The sequence below is a fragment of the Cibotium barometz genome, chromosome 57, assembly GCF_041138505.1.
Source record: "Cibotium barometz isolate CiBa-2024 chromosome 57, ASM4113850v1, whole genome shotgun sequence".
In the NCBI taxonomy this organism is placed as follows: Eukaryota; Viridiplantae; Streptophyta; class Polypodiopsida; order Cyatheales; family Cibotiaceae; genus Cibotium; species Cibotium barometz.
This window is the reverse complement of record NC_141102.1, coordinates 41,066,206-41,089,746: the sequence shown is the minus strand read 5'-3', so window position 1 is coordinate 41,089,746 and position 23,541 is coordinate 41,066,206. Positions and strand designations below refer to the sequence as shown.

General features: G+C 52.2%; 1 protein-coding gene and 1 pseudogene across 1 annotated transcript in view; one reads left to right on the top strand and one right to left on the bottom strand.

The window, feature by feature from the left end:
* The first annotated feature begins 200 nt into the window (after nt 1–200).
* Nucleotides 201–1,513, top strand: LOC147606760 (alpha-galactosidase pseudogene; annotated as a pseudogene).
* Nucleotides 1,514–1,805: 292 nt separating this feature from the next.
* The window catches only part of LOC147606759 (Ribosomal protein L13 family protein), a 96,873-nt gene continuing 75,137 nt past the window's right edge, over nt 1,806–23,541 (bottom strand). Inside the window, exons 4-5 of the mRNA XM_086791995.1 lie at nt 2,351–2,462; nt 1,806–2,236 (exon numbers count right to left, since the gene is read on the bottom strand). Of these exons, the coding sequence (XP_086648121.1) occupies nt 2,039–2,236; nt 2,351–2,462 (310 nt within the window). The 3' untranslated portion in view covers nt 1,806–2,038. The remainder of the gene's footprint in view (nt 2,237–2,350; nt 2,463–23,541) is intronic.

Genomic DNA, 23,541 nt, shown 5'->3' with positions numbered 1-23,541 from the left:
ATTGATTTTCTTTCTTTTACTCATTGTAGGGTGTCCTATTTAGATATCCTACCAATAATAAGAAACGACATTGGTTTTAAGTTTAATTTTTTTAAGGTGTTCTTTTTTTTAATTAATATGAAGGGAGTGCGTTTGTTTTTGGAAACAAATGCAACTCAAAGTTCTAGCTTTTTTGGGCGGTAGTCTCTCGGCCGTTGCTTATGCGAGTCCTCGTTTGTTACAACGGAGAGCGCGATGAAGCTGTTGTTGCTGTGTTTTTTGGTGGTCGTAATCAGCAACCATATTCCGCTCGCACACGCCAAGTTAAGGGCAGCACCGCCAGTAATACACATGATCAGCGGCGCAATTTGATCGAGAATGGGCTGGGCAGAATGCCGCCCATGGGGTGGAACAGCTGGAACCACTACAACTGCAACGTGACGGAAGACGGCGGACGCCATGGTGGCCAACGGCTCGCGAACTTGGGCTACCGCTATGTCAACATCGACGACTGCTGGGCGAAAATGAAGCGGGAAGCGTCGGGGCAGCTGGAGGCCCGCCAGTCCACGTTTTCGTCCGGTATCAAGGCGCTGGCGGACTGCGTGCATGCCAAAGGGCTCAAGCTGGGGATCTATTCAGATGCGGGCACTCGAACGTGCCAAGGCCAACCGGGCTCCCTCTACCACGAGGACCAGGTCGCCGCCGCTTTTACGTCCTGGGGCGTGGATTACCTCAAGTACGACAACTGCCACAACAAGAAGCTTGACCCCTCCTGGCCAGCAGCCGCTCCATCCTCTACTCCATCTGCGAGTGGGGCTGCCAGGACCCCGCCACATGGGCCCCTGCCCTCGGCAACAGCTGGTGCACCACCCAGGACATTACGGACACGTGGACAAGCATGCGCTCGAGGGCGGACCAGAACGACGCCTGGGCAGCGTACTCCGGCCCCAGCGGCTGGAATGACCTGGACATGCTGGAGGTGGGGAATGGAGGCATGAGCAAGGACGAGTACGTCGCACATTTCAGCCTGTGGGCGCTCATGAAGGCGCCGCTTCTCGTGGGCTGCGATGTCACCGACATGGACGACAACACCATGGAGATCCTCAGCAACAAGGAGGTGATTGACGTGAACCAGGATGCTCTGGGCATACAAGGCAGGAAGGTGAGGCAGTCCGGGCCTTCCAAGAAGCTGGAGGTGTGGAAGGGGCCGCTCTCTGGTGAACGGACGGTGGTTCTGCTGTGGAACCGCCGGCCTGAGCCTAGCGTTGTGAGGGCGGAGTGGGCTGACCTTGGCTTCGATAATGCCACGGCTTTTTCGAGTCCGTGACCTTTGGGAGCACCAAGACCTCACGGGCACATGGACGGGTAGCTTTGAGGCTTCTGTCAACTCACACTGCTAAATTGCACGTCTTCACCAAGGCCACATAGTAGATTTTTTCAATCCAGGAACTTTAATCAGTATGCAATCAGGTTGTATTATTGTTATTATTACGATCATTAACATTAGTTGATAAGACTTCCACAATTGCTCTTGTACTACCTTGGGCTACATATCAAAGGAGCCCCGAGTGTTCTTAATTAATATTAGTTTTCAAAATCACATCTTCGTGCCTCAAAATTACTCACTGTAGGGCCAATGAAGCATATGTGTTTGCCAAAGGCATTTACTTTGTGAGGTTATATTGCAGCAAAATCTGATGTTCACCTTGACGTCCTCATCTCTACCGTCTACCTTTTACTTGCCTGGTACATGCACATTCTTGATTAAGTAAAACCACCTCCACATCCAATTATCCTAGGCTACAATAACAACACTGGGAGATTAACAACTTTCTAATTTGCATTAAGTTTCAATACTGACTACATTACAAGCAAAGTTAAGAATAAGAGGTGAGCAAAAACGGAGGTATGAGCATGGGTGCTGGGTGTTTGCAAAAGGACATAAGCCACCAAAATGACTCAACGGTCAGTCAAAGCAAGAAAGCATGGCACTACCCTTCAAAACTGTAGTAAACCATACCAAGCTGACCTCTATAATTGTCCTTACATAAAATTTGCACTAATTGCTACAACCCTCTTGCAGCAATGCCAGCTTTGCCTCCTTGTTGGCCGCCTTCTTTCGAGCTCTCTCAGCTGCTCGCCGCGCACGAGGCCTAAGCTCTCTCACATTGCGAGGGGGCATTTCAAAAGGCTGCAAGGGTTTGTCTGCAAAAGGATGTTGATCATCCACGAAAATTCTCAGCTTTCTTGCTCGATCCTGAAAAACCAAAGCTTGACCTTGAGAGTAGCAGGGGTGGAGGAGGAGAACATACATCCTCCATAGAGTAAGTGCAACTGTAGATCATCAAGAATGCAAGGAATCCCAACTTACATCTTGTAGCCTGTTCTTGGGCAGCATTCGAAACACAGCTTTACGGATGACCTCAGTTGGATCCCTTCGCATCTGGTCTTTCAAGCTCCTCTCCTTCAGGTGACCTACATACCTGCATTCACCTTACTGAAAGTTAAAAGCAGTATTGCATATATTGTGCTTTATTTTTAAAACCTTGCAATCTGATAAGAGGGGGGTAAACCCTTGCTGTCTACCCTTCCTGCTCCCACACATCAAGAGAGAAGCCAGTGCACTGTCAGGGCAGTCACATATGCAAAGAAAGATCCGATGAACAAAGCATTAAAGGGGCTGCACGGATGCCACATGTGCAAACTGCACCATATGGCCACTTGTACCAATGCTACAGATGCAAATTGCAGAGATTGTGTGGGAGCTCTGTAGGGACAGGCCTATCCCAAATGTTGGCACTCACCTGTACAAACTGCTGGTAAAGACAGCTGCAGGGCAGTATGACAAGAACCCATGGCCTATTGCAAAATTTAATATCGTCCGTTTCAAGCTTTTTCAATATTGAAGATCAAGGGGAGCAGGAGATTAAGATTTTGGTGATCCTCTGACCGCATGAACTCATTGATGGAGTTAACCACTACATCAAGAGCCCATCACCATTAAAGTGTTGGGACAATCATCCTTGTTGAGCATGCTATACCCTAAGGGAGGTGGACCATCCCATCTTCGCTTCCAAGTGCAATGGACATTCACTCACAGCAAGTGTATGCCTACATGTATGACAAATTGTGCATAGCATTCTATGGTGAACAGTACTTTTATTTGATCGTTTGTGTGTGATATGCATGACATATCTTAATCCACAACTTTATTTGTTTAACTGATTGAAGTTGATAATCTAACCATGATTAATATGGTGCATTACGGGAGAGCCACCACTACGAGCTCTCAGCTAGAGATCTCCCTTGCTAGGAAGCCCACGCAAAACCCCACCCCCCACAAAGCTTCTACAACCAATCTCGCACCCTGTTACATACCTGTTGATGCTAACCACAGGGAGAGTTGATCTAATCTTGGGTAAGGGGGGCCAAAAGATTAGAAAAGCAGGCTGATTACAGTCGCCTAACGTTATAAACACATATAAGTCAACAATCCCATAAGTGACTACTTTATGCTTTTATGGGGAATTACTATATATAAGTGGAATGAGTGGATTGCCACCACGCAGCTCCCTGAAGCTCTCGCTCGCCCCCCCTGCTCGCGCTGACTGCACGACCCCCCCCTGTTTTTTCCGCCTTCGCGCTGCTCCCCCCTCCCCCGCCTGCCATCGCGCTTGCCCCCCCCTCCCCCGCCTGGCTGTTCTGCGCGCCCCAGTGCTGCTGCGCAGCCGCCCCCCTGCTCCAGCTCCTCTTCTTCGCCCCCCCCCCCGTCTGTCTTCAGCGCCCCGCCCCCCCCTTCAGCCGCCGTTGCCTCTTCTTCCCCCCGCCCCCCCTTCTTCGCGCTGCAGCCGCCTCCCCCTAGGGTTTTTGTCCTCGCTGCCTTCCCACCGCCTCTTTTCCTTTTCTGATTTTTCGTTCTCCCTGGGGTTTTCTTCACTTTTTGCCTTCCGCCTTCCCCCTCCGTTCTTTGTGTGCAGCTCGGTTCCAGCAGGCTCTCCGCATTCGCTCCGCCTTCGACACAGCTTCAGACTCTGATGGAGGCTCCTCCTGCCCCGCCTCAAGAGGGACTCCCCCGCAGCCCCCTCGCCCGCCCCTGAGGACACCCCCATCAGGCTCTCTCTTTCGCCAGAAGAGGAAGCGAGCCTCACCGCAGAGGTGGAACGCCTCCAGGCTCATTCCACCATCTGCCGTATGGTCGGCACTCGCCCCAGCAGAGGGGAGATCCGGGATCTTCTCCAGGCCCGCCTTCTTGCAGATGTGGGCAAGATCCTGGACGTTCAGCTATTGGGCCGTGGACATTACCAGATCGAGTTCGAGACCGCCCACAGCGTGGCCAAGGTCCTAGCCATGAGTCCCCTTGACATCAGGGGTGCTCGGGCTTTCTTCAGACCTTGGCAGCATGGCTTTGACCCAGCAGCGGCCGAGCAGGGAGAGCGCCTTTTCCATGTTACAGTTTGCTTCCCTGGACTCCGCCGGGAGTATCTTCCGCTCCTCTTTAGACTAGGAGCATTGGTGGGTTCGGTACTAGAGACTGGCCCCACAGCAGCTTCAGTGGTGGCCAGAGCAGTTGGGCTACCTTCGGTCAAAGTTTTGGTGTCTGACATCTCCTCCCTTCCGAAGGTCATTCAGCTACCTAGGATAGGGGGGGGATGGATTGATCAGAGAGTGGAGTTCTCGGGGCTCCCGAACCAGTGCTTCATTTGCAGGCAGGTCGGTCATCTGGCCAAGGCCTGCTGCCCTCGCAGGAGACCCCGACCCTCACCGCAGCAGCAGGCCCCTGATGGCCCGCTCACAGATGCGGCTCGGCAGGCAGCCTCCGGGACACCTACTCAGGCCACAAAGACCTCGGAGTGGCAGCCTGGACAGGTGCGCCGTCGAGGGAGACAGCCACAGCAGCACGCCCAGAGACCGCTGCAGCAGTCGGCTGAGTCGCCTCGGCACTAGACAGCGCTCGGAGGCTTTTGATTACGCCTTCACACGGCTTTTTGGAGCAGAGGGCCCCCATGAGCCAGCACCCATCAGAGTTCATGTAGTGATTCCTCTGGCCCGCGGGGAGGAGGCACTTGATTCAGCGGTGGCCTTCTCGTTCCCTCTATGTGGCCCATGCGACCGGGAGTGGACTCTAGAGCTCGCTCTTAGCACTTTGAAGACTCAGGCAGTTGAGTTTTCTCATCATGTGAGCGATTTGGAGGTGACAGATGTGATAGGCCGACTATGGGAGTTGGCTCATTTTTTCTTGGATCTCGGGAGTGTGGATGCCTCAGGGATTCGTCATTTGGTCGTTCGCATAGTGGCAGACTTAGCACGCGACCCTAGATATGTATGTATACACGAGGTTGCTTTGTCTGAGCGGGAGGCAGTCGCCATGGGAGACAGCCACTGGCGCCTGATCCGTGATTCTTGCAGTACACCGGGTGGGCAGATTCGCAGCCGCTCGGATGGGGACTATTCTCCATCCAAGCCGCTTGCGAAGGCCCGTCATACGGCTGAGACAGCATCCACCTCAGCAGGTCATCCATGAGGATCATCTCATGGAATGTACAGGGCCTTGGCGGAGCACATTATATACGCTATCGTGGTTGCTTGAGGCAGGAGCTCCAGAGATGCCTGGTTGGTGGCAGCATTGATATTTTGATGATGCAGGAGCACCACTTGGGTGAGAGCAGGATCCGGAGATATGGTTCGGTGATGCCTGGTAGATGGGACACCTTTTGGTCTGCAGGGTTTGGTCCTTTGGGTGGACAGGGAGGAGTATGCATGGTCATTGTAGATGTATGGCGGCAGGCCATTGTGGATCGAGGGATCATTGTGCCTGGTAGAGCACAGTATGTCATTCTGAGGATGCATGATGAGCTAGTGGGCGTGCTCAACGTCTATGCGCCCAACCATGCTAGTGCCAGAGCAGAGTTCTGGACCCAGGTTATGGGAGCATTGCCAGAGGCTGCACATTGGGTGACTTCAACATGCTTGAGGACCCGGCTTATAGGGTGGGAGGCAGTCATGTTACAGTGCACGGCACAAAGCTTGCAGCTTGGGAGCGATTTTGCATGTCACTGAGGATCACTGATGCATGGCAGCATGGGGCCTTTTCCCGCTCTCAGGACAGTCTTAGTTTCTCTTGGTCGGATCGCCCGGCAGGGAGGGACTAATCTATCACGGATTGATTGCTTTTATGTGGACGACTGGTTAGGGGAGCGAGGGGGCTCCGATGGCATTCTCGCTGGCACCTCATTTTCAGATCATGCGCCAGTTATTTTGACACTTGAGGAGAGGACACCGGAGGCCAGCTTGCAGTTGAGGATCCCAGAGAGGGTACTTACAGATCCTAGTCTCGCAGAGGACATTGAGAGGATTTGGCATGATAGTCAGTGCTCTGACCAAGATGCAGCAGGCCAGTGTGCCCAGGGACTCATAGAGCTTAGCTCTTTTCTGCACGCTGCAGCTTTGACACGGCTGGGAGAGATTCGCGAGCGGGAGCAGCGGCGGCTGAGACGCAGCCTTGCTTCGCTTCAGCGCCTTCAGGAGCAGCAGCCAACATGTGAGTGGGTGGCGTCCCAGCTGAGCCAGGCACGCCAGGAGACGGCAGCTGCTGTACGACAGCAGGTACAGGCTACTGCACATCAACTGGCGCAGGTGACTGCAGGGCGACCAGGTACAGGCTGCTACTGTGCAGGCAGCTCTACAGGCGCAGACCGGTACAGGTGCACAAGGACAGCTCTGTCCAGCAGGTACGGTCGGGTACTGCAGACCCGTACGGACAGGTGCAGGCGGGTACAGTCCTGTTCAGTCCTGAACAGCTCTAGACGGCGCATCATTAGCTGCAGCAGGCGGCGCATCATCAGAGTACAGTCTGTGCATAAAGAGAACAGCTGCAAGTACTATTCTGAGGTGGCTGCAAGGGGGGAAAGTACAAACGAGTACACACATGTGCTGCAAGTACAGATTCGTACAGACAAGTGCACACGTGTGATGTAGAGTTGCTGATGCAGGCTGCAAGTACAGACTGGTACGGTCAGTCCCTTTGGTGCAGAACCAGGCATAAAAATTGGTAAGCTCTGAACATATCAATCTTTCTTTCTTTCCACTGGCTTATGTCTGCTGCAGAGTTGTTTCATCTGGCCCTTTGTGAGAGGAAGAGTATAGCAGTTTGAAGGGTGGAAACAGAGATTGGACAGTGGATGTGTATTTGAGCTGAGTTTGAAGCCATGTTCATGGAACAGCCAGATGTATGCTCAAGGCTGCCCTATTGAATTGTCTTGGTTGATCAGAGGAAAGCTAAAGGCACTTACCTTTTTACAGCAGTTTGATGCTGCTTTTTCTGGTGGTAATTACACGGAATCCTCTAAGGTGAGAAAAGCTGCGACTTTTCTCAAGGGCAATGCATTGCAGTGGTGGTCCACTCTTCTTTTACAGGGCATAGCACCATTTACTTGGGTACAGTTTAAGCAGGTGTTCTCTTCCGTATGGCTCACATCTACTTTTGAGGTGGATGTAATGACAGCATGGCACAAGTTGGATGCATCAAAGTGTGAAAATCTGGAGGATTATAATAATAAGTTTTGGGAAGCTTTACTCCCAGTTACTTCTTATCGTGCAGTGCCCTTGTCTGAGCAGGTGGAGAAGTATTGTTGTGGGCTGCCCAAGGAAGTGCGTGACTATTGCATAAAGACTCGAGTAACAAATATGTCACAGATGATAGAGAATGCTATGACAGCAAATGCGTTACTCACTGGGGTCTCATCTAGATTTAAAGGAAGTAAAAGCTCAAGCAAGAAATCTGAAAAGTCAGGGCATGCTTCGCGTGATGCAAAAGGGTCTACAAAGAAGCAGTATAAGAAGTTACCAATGCCCAAGAGAACTCGTGAGGAGAGAGAGGCTTTGATGGATGCTCGGAAATGTTTTTACTGTACAGAGGAGGGACATATGTCTTTTAATTGTCCCAAGCGTAAGTCCCAAAAGGACTCTGACACTAAAGGGGAGCCCAAGTCTAAGAAACCAAAACCTTCTGCAGGGTTAGTTCCTGATCTTGTTGGGGAACAACCAGGTGGTGAAGAGACTGAGTTGTGCAGGGCACGGGTGCTAAAGCCAACTTTATTTCACCGGATTTAGCTGGCCAATTGGGGATTCATGCAGAGGAGATGGGGCCTTTATATGAGGCTAATATGGCTTGTCCTGGGTATGCAGAACCCGTTACTCCTATTATTGGGAAGCTCAGCCTTCATGTGCAGGGTTATGTGGACAGTGAGGAGTTCATCATACCACTTGATGGATGTGATGTTTTGTTTTTTTTTTGTTTTTTTTTTTTTCCGAGAAAAGATCCTTTCATTAGTTATATAAAAACGCCCGTAGGGCTACAAAAGATCTCTCCTGCTCCTAAGAGAGAGAAGAGCAGCGAATACATCATGGCAGCCCGGGAGACTCTCCCTAGGTGCTGCAAAATACAAGCATCAGTATAAAGAACTGAGCGGCTAAATCATACAATAGGGGGGGGGAAGAGCCAAACAGGTGGCCTGTAGTGCCAACGGGGGGATCCCATGTGTAAGGTGTAGAACGGGCCACAGCGCCAAGTGGTGTGAAAGGCCTGGCGCCGTAAGATCGCCTCATCCGAGTCTCCCCGGATGCGGTCGTACTGTCCTCGCAGGGTGTGGATCAACTCCTGCCAAATCCCCCGAACAGTCTCTGCTGGTGGCTCCAATCTCCCCTCAAAGGCCGTAAAGCACCGAGCCCTCCAGGTGAACCAGATGGTGAGGCTGCTGAGGAGCTCCCATCGTAAATCCCTCTCCTGTGTCCAGCTGGCGGACGAGAAATCCGGTGCCGGAACCAGGCGAGGCTGGCCCCTAATAAATCTGATGGCCTGACTGCCCTGCTCCATCTCATAGCCCATAGCAGGCCCTGACGAAGTCGACCAAGCAGCGGCACCCCACGTAAACATACCCTCTGGAGAGAGGGGGGCCAGAATACGCAGCATCCGCAGCCAAATCTGCTGTGCCTGAGGGCAGTCCCAAAGGCAATGTCTCTGTGTCTCCATAGGGTGGCCGCATCGGACGCAGGCCGCCGGAAGACCGCTGTAAACAAGCCAAGTGCCAACTGCTGAGCCCCTGTGGGCGACCAGCCACTGAAAAGCCGAGATCCTGCGGGCCTGCCGACTAGCCCAGAGCCGAGCCCAGAAATCCTCCAGGAACTCCTGTGAGAGTCCCTGCAATTGCCAATGTCCCGCTGCCGCTGGAGAAACCGTCCTCCTCGCCGTCAAAATATGCCGTCCCAGCCGAACAGTATACTGGAAAAAGGTGATCTCTGTGGCCTCAAGGGATGCATAAGGATCATGCCACTCGTACTCCCCGGGGTCCCACTGTAGCCGGGCCAAGGGGCGCGCTGCATATGCCCATATGCGCCAATCCGGGAGCACATCAACAGGGTCGGGGTCAATATGCCACTTCCGAGAAGCGGCAGCCACTACCCGAATCCTCTGAAAGGTGCACTCTGCAACCAAAGGCGACTCCACCTCCACTCTCTGGAGTCTGCCCTCATCCTGAATCTCATAGTAGAGGCATCTGCCATCCTCAGTGCTAGCTCTGACAGCAATCAGGATCTCCAACTGTGTAAAGGCTCCCATCCACCGTGGAGCCACTGGCTCGAGAGGTGTGAACCACTCCTCTGTGAGTGCCTCCTGAATATCATCCCTCATAATCAACCCCCCTCTAAAGTGACTCAGCCTCTCCACCTGGATCTCCTCTGGTAGACTGCAGAAAGCCTGCCAGTCTCCAAAACTACGAGCTGGGCCTGCCGCTAAAGGTCCCCAGGCTAGACGAGGCCGAGAACCCAGCATATGACCCTGCTCCGTACGAACCGCTAGGCTCCAGATGAGCGGCTGCTTGGCCCGCTCCTCAACACAAGAAGGAGGCCGCTGGGAGAGCCCCGGTCTCAGCAGCTCCCAAGCTCTCAGGATACTCAAAGCAAATCTGTCCTCCCATCCTCTACTGAGGCCTGTCCTCCTCATCTCTACGAAGATCCAGCGAATCTCTGGTGCCCAAGTACCCCCTGCAAGGGGCGCCCGAGCCTGCAGTCGCTGCAAGAGGAGCTCTTTCCAAGGCTCAGCGCCTGGAAGCAACCCCCGAACAATAAGCTTCCCCAATAAGGCTCTACTCTGATCGACTGGATCTATAATGCCCAAACCGCCCTGAGCCAGCGGAAGTGAAATAACTGCCCATGCAACCTTTGCCGGAGCTGGCTGACCGTCCCGCCCAGACCACAGAAAGTTCCTGATCAGCCTCTGTACCTGGCTGATGCAAGAGCTCGAGAAAATCCAGCAAGACGTAATGTACCACATGGTCGCTAACAGCACCTGATTTGCCACCACCACCCTCCCAGCCAAGGATAGTCGAGCTGTACTCCAATACAATAGCTTCTTCCGAATGCTCAGAAGAAGCGGGGCAATCTGCTGCTCAGGTGACAAATCGAGGCCAATCTGGCATCCCAAATACTGCACTGCTGTGCCTGGAGGAATAATCCATCTAAAACCGGGGTCCGGGCTCCATGCCGGAGTGGGAGCACTACTGATCCAAAAGGCCACTGTCTTGCGCCAATTGATCAATGCTCCCGAAGCTGCACTAAAAACCTGGAGCGACTGCTCAGCCCGAATAAGATTGGCCTCTTGGCCATGCAAAAATAAGCCCGTGTCGTCTGCAAACTCAGCATCAAGCAAATCCTCCCCCCGGACTGGGAGCTGAAGTCCTCTCAAACCAACCTCCTCTGCCGTCAAATACATACTCATAGCCTCCGCAAAGAAGAGAAAAAGGAAAGGGGCGAGAGGACACCCCTGACGGACTGATCTGGTCAGCTCAAAACTTGGCCCCCGTCCTCCTGCAATCAGCACCTGGCTGCGAGCTGTGGAATACAGAGCTGCCACCCCTCTGATCCATCCTGGCTCAAAGCCCAGGCGAAGCATAGTGCCCTCTAAGAATCCCCAATCAACTCTATCGTATGCCTTCTCAAAATCGAGAAGCATCACGACCAAGTCCTCGCCAAGAAATCTAGCTCGGGCCGTCGCCTCCCAGAAAGTAAAGATGTTGTCAAGGATACTGCGCTCCTTGACAAATCCTGTCTGAGTAGCATGAATCAACTCCCCCAGGAAGGGCTCGATCCTCAAACTCAAGGCCTTTGCTAAGACCTTGTAGACAGTATTGAGGATCGTAATAGGCCTCCAATGCCGAATGTCATCTAATACTCCCTCCCCCTTGGGGATAAGATAGATCAAGCCCTCTGAAAAGCTCTGCGGCATCACCCCAGTGTCCAAAACATGCTAAAAGCCCCTGCGGAGGCCTGGCCCCAAAAGGTCCCAATAGCGCATAAAAAAGGCCGGCGTCAGTCCGTCCTCCCCTGGGCAACTATGTCGCGGCAGGACCCTCAAGGCCTCGGCAAGCTCAATCTCTGACAGAGGCGCACCTAGAACTGTACGCATATGGTCTGTGACCCTCCTCTGCACATGGGCCCACACAGTCTGTCTGCAAACATCTCGATCCTCAGTGGCTGGCTCCGCTGAAAGCAGGTCACTATAAAATGTAGTGGCAATGGCTCTGATCTCCCTGAGCTCAGTAGCTACCGATCCATCCGGTCTACCAAGCTGGCGGACTCCTGCTCGCGCGTGACGGGGTCCAGTGATCTCAAAAAACTCCCCAGTCACTCTATCACCAAGCTGCGTCCACTGAGAGGCCTGACGACGATAGTAAAACTCACGTCTCTGCTCCTCTACCTCTCTAACCTCCTGGCGTGCCTGGCTCAGCTGGGACGCCACCCACTCACATGCAGGCTGCTGCTCCTGAAAGCGCTGTAGCGAAGCAAGGCTGCGTCTCAGCCGTTGCTCCCGCTCGCGAATCTCTCCCAGTCGTGTCAAAGCTGCAGCGTGTAGAAAAGAGCTAAGATCAATGAGTCCCTGGGCACACTGGCCCGCTGCATCCTGGTCAGAGCACTAACTATCATGCCAGATCCTCTCAATGTCCTCAGCGAGACTGGGATCTGCAAGTACCCTCTCTGGGATCCTCAACTGCAAGCTGGGCTCCCGTGTCCCCTCCTCCAATGTCAATATAACTGGCGCATGATCTGAAAATGAGGTGCCAGCGAGAATGCCGACGGAGCCCCCTCGCTCCCCTAACCAATCGCCCACATAAAAGCGATCAATCCGTGATAGATTAGTCCCTCCCTGCCGGTTATCCGACCGAGAGAAACTAAGACTGTCCTGAGACCGGGAGAAAGCCCCATGCTGCCATGCATCAGTGATCCTCAGTGACATGCAAAACCGGTCCCAAGCTGCAAGCTCCGTGCCGTGCACTGTAACATGACTGCCTCCCATCCCATCTGCCGGGTCCTCAAGCATGTTGAAGTCTCCCCCAACACACCAATGTGCGGCCTCTGGCAATGCATCTGTAACCTGAGTCCAGAACTTTGCTCTGGCACTAGCATGATTGGGCGCATAGATGTTGAGCACACCCAATAGCTCATCATGCATCCTCAGAATGACATACTGTGCTCTACCAGGCACAATGATCCCTCGATCCACAATGGCCTGCCGCCATACATCTGCAATAACCATGCATACTCCTCCCTGTCCACCCAAAGGACCAAACCCTGCAGACCAAAAAGTGTCCCATCTACCAGGCATCACCGAACCATATCTCCGGATCCTGCTCTCACCCAAGTGGTGCTCCTGCATCATCAAAATGTCAATGCTGCCACCAACCAAGCATCTCTGAAGCTCCTGCCTCAAGCAACCTCGATAGCGTATAAAGTGTGCTCCACCAAGGCCCTGTACATTCCATGAGATGATCCTCATGGATGCCCTGCTGAGGTGGATGCTGTCTCAGCCGTACGGCGTTCCTTGGCAAGCGGCTTGGATGGAGAGTAATCCCCATCCGAACGGCTGCGAATCTGCCCACCCGGTGTACTGCAAGAATCCCGGATCAGGCGCCAGTGGCTGTGGCCCATGGCGACTGCCTCCTGCTCTGACAGAGAAACCTCGTGTATACTCACATATCCAGGGTCGCGTGCCAAGTCTGCCACTATGCGCACGACCAAATGCCGAATCCCTGAGGTATCCACACTCCCGGGATTCAAGAAAAAATGAGCCAACTCCCAAAGTCGGCCTATCACATCTGTCACCTCCAGATCGCTCATGTGGTGAGAAAACTCAACTGCCTGAGTCTTCAAAGTGCTGAGAGCGAGCTCTAGAGTCCACTCCCGATCACAAGGTCCACATAGAGGGAACGAGAAGGCCACCGCTGAGTCTAGTGCCTCCTCCCCGCGGGCCGGAGGTATCACTACATGAACTCGAATGGGTGCTGGCTCATGGGGGCCCTCTGCTCCAAAAAGCCGTGTGAAGGTATAACCAAAGACCTCCGAGCGCTGTCTAATGCCAAGGCGACTCAGCCGACTGCGGATAGATGAAATCCGTGAGGCCCTAATCGGCATAGGTCTCCTCTGTGATGCTCGAGCGAGGTCAGTGCTCAGCGCTCTCCGGACTGCAGGTGAGCGCCAGGGAACTGCCAGGATCTCCCGGGAAGGTGAGGCGGGCGGAGGGGGAGGAGGGGGAGGCGAGGGAGGTGGAGAGGGAGCCGCTGCCGAAACTGGAGCGGGGGCGGGAGGAGGCGATGGTGGAAGCGAGGCGATGGGAGGGGACGGGGGTGGGGGGGGGTGAAGGAGGGGGAGCTGGCATCTCCTGGTCCTCGGTCGCTGCAGGGGTCTCCTCCTGAAGGGGAGCAAAGCTGTTCCTCACGGGAACCCAGTGAGGCCGAGACTGTGGCTGCTGCTGCAGCGGTCTCTGGGCGTGCTGCTGTGTGGCTGTCTCCCTCGGCGGCGCCCCTGTCCAGGCTGCCACTCCGAGGTCTCTGTGGCCTGAGCAGGCGTCCCTGAGGCAGCCTGCCGAGCCGAATCTGTGGGCGGGCCATCAGTAGCTTGCTGCTGTGGTGAGGGTCGAGGTCTCCTGCGAGGGCAGGCCTTGGCCAGATGACCGACCTGCCTGCAAATGAAGCACTGGTTCGAGAGCCTCGAGAACTCCACTCTCTGATCTATCCACCCCCCCCCCCTATCCTAGGTAGCTGAATGACCTTAGGAAGGGAGGAGATGTCAGACACCAACACTCTGACCGAAGGTAGCCCAGCTGCTCTGGCCACCACTGAAGCTGCTGAGGGGCCCGTCTCTAGTACCGAGCCCACCAATGCTCCGAGCCTGGAGAGGAGCGGAAGATACTCCCGGCGGAGACCAGGGAAACAAACTGTAATATGGAAGAGGCGCTCTCCCTGCTCCACCGCTGCTGGGTCAAATCCATGCTGCCAAGGTCTGAAGAAAGCCCGAGCACCCCTGATGTCCAGAGGACTCATGGCAAGGACCTTGGCAACGCTCTGGGCGGCCTCGAACTCGATCTGATAATGGCCCCGGCCCAGGAGCTGTACATCCAGGATCTTGCCCACATCTGCAAGAAGGCGAGCCTGAAGAAGATCCCTGATCTCCCCTCTGCTGGGGCGAGTGCCGACTATACGGCAGATGGTGGAATGAGCCTGGAGGCGTTCCACCTCTGCGGTGAGGCTCGCTTCCTCTTCCGGCGAAAGAGAAAGCCTGATGGGGATGTCCTCGGGGGCGGGCGAGGGGGCTGCGGATGAGTTCCTCTGAGGCGAGGCGGGAGGAGTCTCCATCAGAGTCTGAAGCTCAGGCGAAGGCGAGGCGAAAGCGGAAAACCTGCAAGAAACGGGCTGCACACAAAGAGGCGGAAGACCGGATGAAAATGAAGAAAAACAAAACCCCCTGGGGGTGAAAAACAGCACGAAAGAGGAGGGAGGGGGCGAAAACGAAGGAGAAGCCCTGGGGGGGGGGGGGGGGGGGGGGCGGCAACAACGCGAAAGGGAGGGGAGGCGGGGCGCTGCTGAAGGGAGGCGGGCGCGAACAGGCGAAGAGGTGGGGGGCGAACAGGCGACAAAGGGAGGGGGGGCGAACAGACGAAGAGGCTAGGAGGGGGGGACGAGATGGCGAGGAGGGGGGAGGCGCAGCAGCGAGGAAGGAGGGGGCGCAACGGCGAGAAGAAGGGGGCGATGGCAGGCGGGGGGTGGAAGGAAGGGACGCGAGGGAGGGAAGGCGAAGGGCGCGCAGTGCAGGGTGGAGGCGAGAGCTTCAGCGAGCTACGAGCTTTCCTCCATGGGCCATGGATCTTCCTTATGAACCGGATGTGATGTTTTGTTGGGTATGCCATGGTGCCATAGAGTACATGCGGTGGTGGATACATACAATAGGAAGATTACTTTGACTCATAGAGGGAAAGAACAAATTTTGGATGTAAAGCTAAAAGGAAAATCTGTTCCTATTGTATCAGCTTCGGCAATTTCATCAGTAATGAAAAAGCATCTTTCCGCGTACTTGATTTTTGTAAAGGATGCAAAAGATGAAAAGTCTAAATCTAATTTGTCTACGTTAGATAAAGACAGGACTGATTTCTTATGTGAGTTCCAAGATTGTTTTTCCGAGTCATTGCCAGGAGAGCTTCCTCCGGAAAGGCCAAAAGATCATGCTATTGATCGATCTAATTCCGGGTAGTACTCCACCAAATAGACCGCCGTACCGTGTTAGTGCAGCTCAACAAGAAGAAATTATGAGTCAGGTACAGGAGTTGTTGAATAAAGGGTTGATTTAGCCAAGCTCATCACCCTTTTGCTCACCTATGCTCTTAGTGCAAAAGAAAGATGATTCATGGCGCATGTGTATTGATTATAGGGCGCTGAACAAGAATACCATCAAGAATCGATTTCCTATTCCGAGGATCGATGACATTTTGGACCGCTTACAGGGTTCCACAGTCTTTAGTCTGATAGACTTGAAAAGCGGGTATCATCAGATACGTATTAGACCCGAGGATGTGCATAAGACAACATTTCAAACCACTTTTGGGTTATATGAGTTCTTGGTTATGCCCTTTAGTTTGACAAATGCACCTGCCACATTTAACAGAATGATGGACAGGATTTTCCGGCCTCATAGAGCGTTTGTGGGCACATTCTTTGATGATATGATTGTGCATTCACACACTGAGGAGGAGCATAGGAAGCATTTGGCCATTGTGTTTGAAGAACTCCGGAAGCATAGGCTGGTCATTAATGGCAAGAAGAGTGAGTTCTTCTTGGAAGAGATACACTTCTTGGGGCATATTGTGTCTAAGCATGGAGTCCGTATGGATCCTTCGAAGGTGGAAGCAATTCTTAATTGGCCAGATTTGAGGACCGTGCATGATGTACGCAGCTTTTTGGGATTGTGTTCCTATTAGAGGCGGTACATACGGTATTTTGCTGAGATTGCTTCGCCTATGAGAGTCGAATATTGCAGAATGCCGAGAAGCATTTACAAGTTTATGAGAAAGAGATGTTGGCTGTAATTCATGCTCTTTCTACATGGAAACACTATTTGCTTGGGGCTGATTTCACTGTGCAGACAGATCATCAGACCTTGCCTTATTTCCTCACGTAAACTAAACTTTCTGAGAAGCATATGCGATGGGCCAACTTTTTGTCTATGTTCCACTTCCAGATTGTGCATGTGGAAGGCAAAAAGAATGTTGTGGCAGATGCTTTGTCACGCAAGCCACAGGTCTCAGCAGTTTCACTTGCTTACCATCATGAGCTTGATGAGATGAAAGAGCAGTATGCCCATGATGGGGATTTTGGAAGGCTCTATGATCAGATATCTGAGGGTCAGCGGCATGATCATTATACTCTCAGAGATGGGTTTTTGTTGATGCATGGTAGATTGTGTGTTACCAGGCAATTACGACTCAAGGTTATGCTTGAAAGTCATGCTCCACCGTATGCAGGTCATAGAGGTATTGACGCCACGGTAAAAGCAGTTGAGACTTTCTTTTATTGGCCAACCTTGAGAAGAGATGTTGATGCTTTTGTTAGGCAATGCATCGTATGTCAGAAGGTGAAGTTTGACCGTCAAAAGACACCAGGGTTACTTCAGCCTTTACCTATTCCAGATAGACCATGGGAGAGCATTGCCATGGATTTTATATTTGATCTTCCACGGACACAAACGGGGAATGATGGCATTTGGACTATCATATGTAGGTGCAGTAAGCAGGCCCATTTCATTCCCATGCGTAAGACGATCAAAGTTGATCATATGGTGAAGTTGTTCATGGCGAACATCTTCAAGTATCATGGCTTGCCTTTGTCTATCATTAGTGACCGTGATCCACGGATGACGAGTTTATTCTGGAGAGAGTTGTTTGACAACATGGGTACAACTGTCAAGTTTTCATCTTCATTTCATCCACAAACAGATGGTCAATCGGAAGAGGCTAATTCTACAGTGTTAGATCTTCTTAAGTGTTATGTGTCAGAGCACAAGCAACAATGGGAAAAGTATCTTCCTTTGGTGGAGTTTGCTTATAACAACACTGTCCATACCTCGACGGGCAAGGCGCCTTTTGAGATTGTGGAAGGAGGGAAGAAGGTACCACCCATTTTGCACACAAAGGATAAGATCTTTGAGGCTGATCAGTATGTGGAGAACATGGATGAAGCTTATCGGAGAGTTAAGTTGGCACTCCAGAAAACTCAGCAAAAGCAAATGAAAGTAGCAGACCGTCATAGACGTGCATTAGAGTTTGCATTGGGTGATTGGGTTCTTTTGCAATTTGAAAAAGCTAGGCTCTAGAAGATGAAGGGTAAAGAGCGCTTATTCCCTAAGTTGAGCATGCGCTATTATGGACCTTTTCAGGTATTGGAAAAGATTGGTGAGGTGGCCTATCGCTTGAAGCTACCAGATCATTGGAGGATTCACAATGCATTTCATGTGAGTCTACTTAGACCTTTCCGTGGGGATGTCCCTGAGGATGTATCAGATGAGGCTCAGCCGGAAGTTGAGGAACTTGATGAGGTTCTTATTCTAGAGCAGATACTGGCACATAAGGAAAGAAAGGTACGAGGTAAAGTTTCCCGTCACTATCTTGTGAAGTTCAAGAACTATTCACCGATGGATGCGAAGTGGATGGAGGAAGGTGACTTAACAGATTCACCTCAAGTTTTGCAGCTTTATCTCGATGCCTTTGAGTTGGAGCCGACTCTTGTTACGGCTCATTCAGGTTCAGCAGAGCATGGGTCTGGAGCATTGCCTGATGCTCACGAGGGAGGTAGCACCTCCACTCCCTTGATACAGATAGGCTCAAATGACATCTAGAGGTCGCTTGGTGCAGCTTTTGTCTCACCCGAAGGTACTGATGGCTGACACTACATCTGTTTATGGGACTTCTATGATATATGTATACTAGTCACATTGGATGTTGTGGTTGTGTATGGTTCACAGTGGTATACAACTTGGACTACTACTACACCATTGGTTTGCAGTGAATGTTGTTACATATGCACGGCTTAGAGAGATTGGGACGCTGATCTTGCCATATTGTACATTTCACTTTGGATATTTTGCTATATCACTAGATTGCAGTCGAGGACGCTTGCCATTTTTCAAGAGGAGGGTATGTCATGACCCTCTGAAAGTGGAACAGCACAAGTGTGGGCATGGTGGTTGGTGAGCAAGATAAATATTTAATGATTCATATTTGGGTGCCCGGACAAATGGTATTATGTGTGGACATCCTCAAGTGTGAAGGGGGACCAGTCACCAAGGACTTTAATATTTTTAATGTTTTAACCTTGGGTGGCCCCTAGGCATAAGTGACCCTTAGAAAGTTTGATAAATTTTAGAAAGGGGCCACTAGGATATTTTTGGGAAAGGGGCAACTCCACTTTGGGAGGTACACGCCTCTCTCTTCTCTCTCTCTCTTGCTTTTGGGGAGGAGTCGTGTAAGCTACCTGCGTGGAGGAGAAAGAAAGCTCTACTGCGTGGAGAGTAGGTCGTACAGACCAGGTGGCTGCAGGCCGTACAGAACAAGCGGCTGCAGATTGACTGGCGGCTGGTACAGGCGGTGCTGGCGACAAGGGTACGGACAGCAGGTACAGTCAGGTACGGTGCAGTTCCGTACAGCTGGTACAAGCGGCGGCTGCTGTACGACAGCAGGTACAAGCTGCTGCACATCAACTGGCGCAGGTGACTGTGCAGGGCGACCAGGTACAGGCTGCTACTATGCAGGCAGCTCTGCAGGCGCAGACCTGTACGTACAGATACAGGTGGACAAGGATAGCTCTGTCCAGCAGGTACGGTCGGGTACTGCAGACCTGTACGGACAGGTACAGGCGGGTATAATCCTGTTCAGTCCTGAACAATTGCAGGCGGCGCATCATCAGCGTACAGTCGGTGCATAAAGAGAACAGCTGCAAGTACTATTCTGAGGTGGCTGCAAGGGGGGAAAGTACAAACGGGTACACACATGTGCTGCAAGTACAGATTCGTACAGACAAGTGCACACGTGTGATGCAGAGTTGCTGATGCAGGCAGTTGCAAGTACAGATTGGTACGGTCAGTCTCTCTGGTGCAGAACCACGCATAAAAATTGGTAAGCTCTGAACATATCGATCTTTCTTTCTTTCCACTCGCTTATGTCTGCTGCCTGCAGAGTTGTTTCATCTGACCCTTTGTGAGAGGAAGGGTATCGCAGTTTGAAGGGTAGAAACAGAGATTGGACAGTGGATGTGTATTTGAGCTGAGTTTGAAGCCATGTTCATGGAACAGCCAGATGTATACTCAAGGCTGCCCTATTGAATTGTCTTGGTTGATCAGAGGAAAATACAGCGTGTTGCTTTTGTGGGACACAGATCTGTATGTGAATCCTCTATGCTAAGAAGTCTTGAGGACTGCCAGATTGGACATGCAGGTTTACTTTCTTTGCCCGGCTTTGTTGTACTCAGTTATACATTTCATTGAATTTGAATAAAGAAATACCGATAGGGGCACCAAGCTTTGGGGCCAACAGGTGTCGATTTCCTTTCAATTTTGGAGTATTTTAGCTCTTGTTAATTTGTTATTTATTTGGACTACAATTGGAAGGGTGACTGCTAGTCTACCGCACTTTGGTTTCTACCAGAGGCCGGTTTCAAGAAGTCAGTCAACTGGGACTGTCTTCCTCCGCTATGATGTGCGGGTGTCTGAAGTAAGAGTCTCATAGGCCATATGGCGCTATGCCACCATCTTGCCCTCTATGTATACATGGCCGTCTCTGTAATGTGCCTTTTTCCCTTCAGCACGTGCTGCTTTAATTTGTGGCATGCATGATTTCCTATGTTGTCTCTGCATCCAAGTTAGGTCATCATCAAAGTAGATGGGGTCCCCTGGTAGGTTTCTCAGAATAACTCTCTATCTCATGAAGGTTTGCCTGCTCACTTCGTCTGCGAACTGTAGCACGAGGGCTTTACTTTGGGTGGGGTCCTTGGGTGGGGCTGTCCTCCATATCTTGGTGAATGGAAGTGGTGCATCCTCCGCATGGCCTAATTTCATGCATAAGTTGCAGCCGTCCGCCTCAGGGGTGCACCCCTCTGTCTCTGGAATACCTGTTCAGGCGACGGATTCTCCTCATCTTCTCTTCATCTAGTGTGGATTGGACCATGTGCGTGTCCTCTTGTACTTCTTTCTTAATGTTTTTTTTTACCACTTCACCCATCCTTCTCTTACTGCTTCCATCTTGCCCTCCAAGGTTTTGGTAATCGTCTGGGTGAGCTCCTCCTTCATGGCTTCGTCTGCCTCGAGGATTCCCCCTTCTTCTGGGCGTTCACGCAGTGAAGCTACTTCGCCTTTAAGCTGGGCAATCTCCTCCTGCATTGTTTCCTTTTCTTACTTCCATGTTTCTGCCTCGGTCTCCAGCTTAGCAATGCGATCGAGGAGGCTCTTCTGGACAGTGTTGAGGTTGCTGTCCGTGGTTTTCTTCAAATCCTTCAATATCTTTTCGAGCTTTTCCATACGTGCCTCCATGACGTTTCTTCTGTCGTTAATCCTTGTGGGCTGTGACTGTTACTTCAGCAGACCAGGGTTGGTCTCAACATGGTGCCGACCTTCAGGAGAGAGAGAGCGATGGAGGGGACAAAGGGCGGGGTGCAGGTGGGCAAGAGGGCGCACAGGTGGGAGGGAGGGGAGGGAGAGATGGGAGGAGGGCAGAGAGAGAGTGCAGGGCAGGCAACGTGAGGGGGGGGGCGCAGGCAGGCAGCAGAAGGGGGGGGCGAAGGGCAAGCAGCGCGAGAGAGCACAGGCAGGCAGGCGAGGCAGGAGTGCTTGGCGGGTGGGTGGGTGGGTTGGTGGGTGGGAGGGGAGGGGCGGAGAGTAGGCAAGGGCGAGGGAGGGGCTGGGCGAGAGTGGAGGGTGGGCGAGAGGGGAGTGCTAGGAGGGTAGGCGATGGGGAGGGCGAGGGCGAGGGGGGTGGGGGAGGGCAACACAATGCTGAATGTATTAGAATGATAAGGTTGTGCGTACACAACGACAAGTATACAAGGCATACTAATAAAATGTTGTCCATATGGTGTTCTTTCACACTGTGTGGTCAAGGAGAAAAACCCTTTCAATATAGAAGGTAAAAAGTGCCCCTTATAAGCCCATGTTCACACCTAGCACTACCACTACGAGTTTTCCTCAAATCCCCCCTGTAATGAGTTCTCCTACAAAATCCCCCATGAAGTGATAGTGTGAGAATGTACAAGGTAGCAAATCAATCTCCAAACGGGAGTAAGCTCAAAGCTTTGCGGAAAGCTTCAAACTTCTCTCTAGGCAATGCCTTAGTAAACAAATCTGCAAGTTCTCATGTGTAGGACAGTAAACCAAATTCATCTCCCTTGCATGTAGCCTCTCTAACATAGTGATAATGTATCTCTATATGCTTCCCTCCTCAGGCTCCTCTCCTGCTCCCGAAATCCCTCCAATCTACTCTAGGCTGCATCTTGTAAGAAAACATTGATCTCCCCCATGCCATCATCCAAAGTGCATGCTCTAGAGCCGGAGGAAAAGTCCAGTCCCGCCCATATCTGCTCGATCCAGCTGCAGATCTCGAGGTCTTGAATGAGGCTATCTGGAATCCTGGAGCTCGCATGCCTGTCATGCCTCCATGGGTCCTCTAGGGACAAAATAACTGGGGTATGATCTGAAAAAGTAGTGCCTGCCAAGATACCAACCATGCCACCACGGGTGCAAGCCCACTCGTCGACGTAAAACCTATCCAGCCGAGAGAGGTTGGGGCAAGTGCTCCTCCTATCCGATTGAGAGAAGCTAAGACTCCCAGGGCTACGCCCAATCTCTGGGAGATGCCAAGGGTCTTGTCCCCTAAGAATCGGTATCATCTCCTCCCAGGCAGAGTACTCCGCTCCTAAGACTGTGGCTGTGCCACCTCCAAGTTTGTCCTCTGCTGCCTCTATCATATTAAAGTTACCCCTCATGCACCAAAAATCAGCCTGGGGCAGAGCCTATCGGACAGTGCTCCAAAAGATAGCTCTACGTGCAACAGCATTCGGGGCATAAATGTTGAGGAAGCCAACGCTATCCTCACCAAGCAGAATGGTGTCCCTGAAGGGCCGAAGGATGGAGACCAAAAAGTATGACTCCTACCTCGTAAAATCTTCCCACAGTGGCGGGTGCGCCCCTCAGTAAGGTGATGCTCTTGGAGGAAAAGAAGGTTGATAGGTCCCCCCACCATGGCTCGCTGAAGCTCTCCTTTAAGGACGCCTCATCTTTGAAAGAACTGAGGCCCCCCTAAACTTTGAATGTTCCATAATACAATCCTCATATCAATCTCTGTGTGAGGCAGAACTATCAGAACTGCCCTCCACTCGAAGAGTCTTGGGCGCGGGTTTAGACGAGGAATAGTCACAATCCGTCCTGGTACGAAGTTGCACCAAGTGGACGTAGATCCTGCCCTCCATGTACTGCCACTCTGTCCAAGCGTGAGAGTATGCATACTCTGTGATCCATCGATCACAATGAAGATACCTGTAGGAAGGGGGAGAGGTATTGCGATAGAGGTATGCATGAACACACAAAGCAGCACCTCCAGGCTGGAGGTCACCATCTCCCCTTCTTGGTCTCTGTGGGCTGATCCACCAAGCACCCTCCTGGCTAGAGGCCACAGATGAGTAAGAACGTCAGTGATGCAGAGATACTGAAGATGCTGTATTTGCTCAACTCCCTGGCCCTAACCGACTCTGGATCCCACTCTGTCGCTCAAGGGGAAAGAGAAGATCATTGCGCCATTCTCTTGCGTAGAGGATCTAGAGTGGTGGAAGACCACACATATCCGAATAGGGGCTATAGTCTCCTCAAACTTGTCTGTCCCTTCCATCAGAAGACACCGGAAGAAACTATAATCCGCAGGCTGCCCCAAGATCTTGGGGGCCCCACCTAGAGACTCAGGTAGGAGAGCCCTCACCGGCGAGGCCGCAATGGTCATCTCCACCAGCTTTGAGAAATGATGAATCAAGCGACGAACGGAACTCACCGGCTGTCTCCTCTCTGGATCAAGGACTACAGGGGGCTAACAAGAGTGCAATGGAGAGGCGGAAAGGGGGGGGGGGGTGATGGAGCAACTGCAGGAAGAGTCGGAGGCGAGCGTGGAGGAGGAGGGGGAGGTGGCGAGGGCAAGGAGGCTAGTGAAACCGGCCT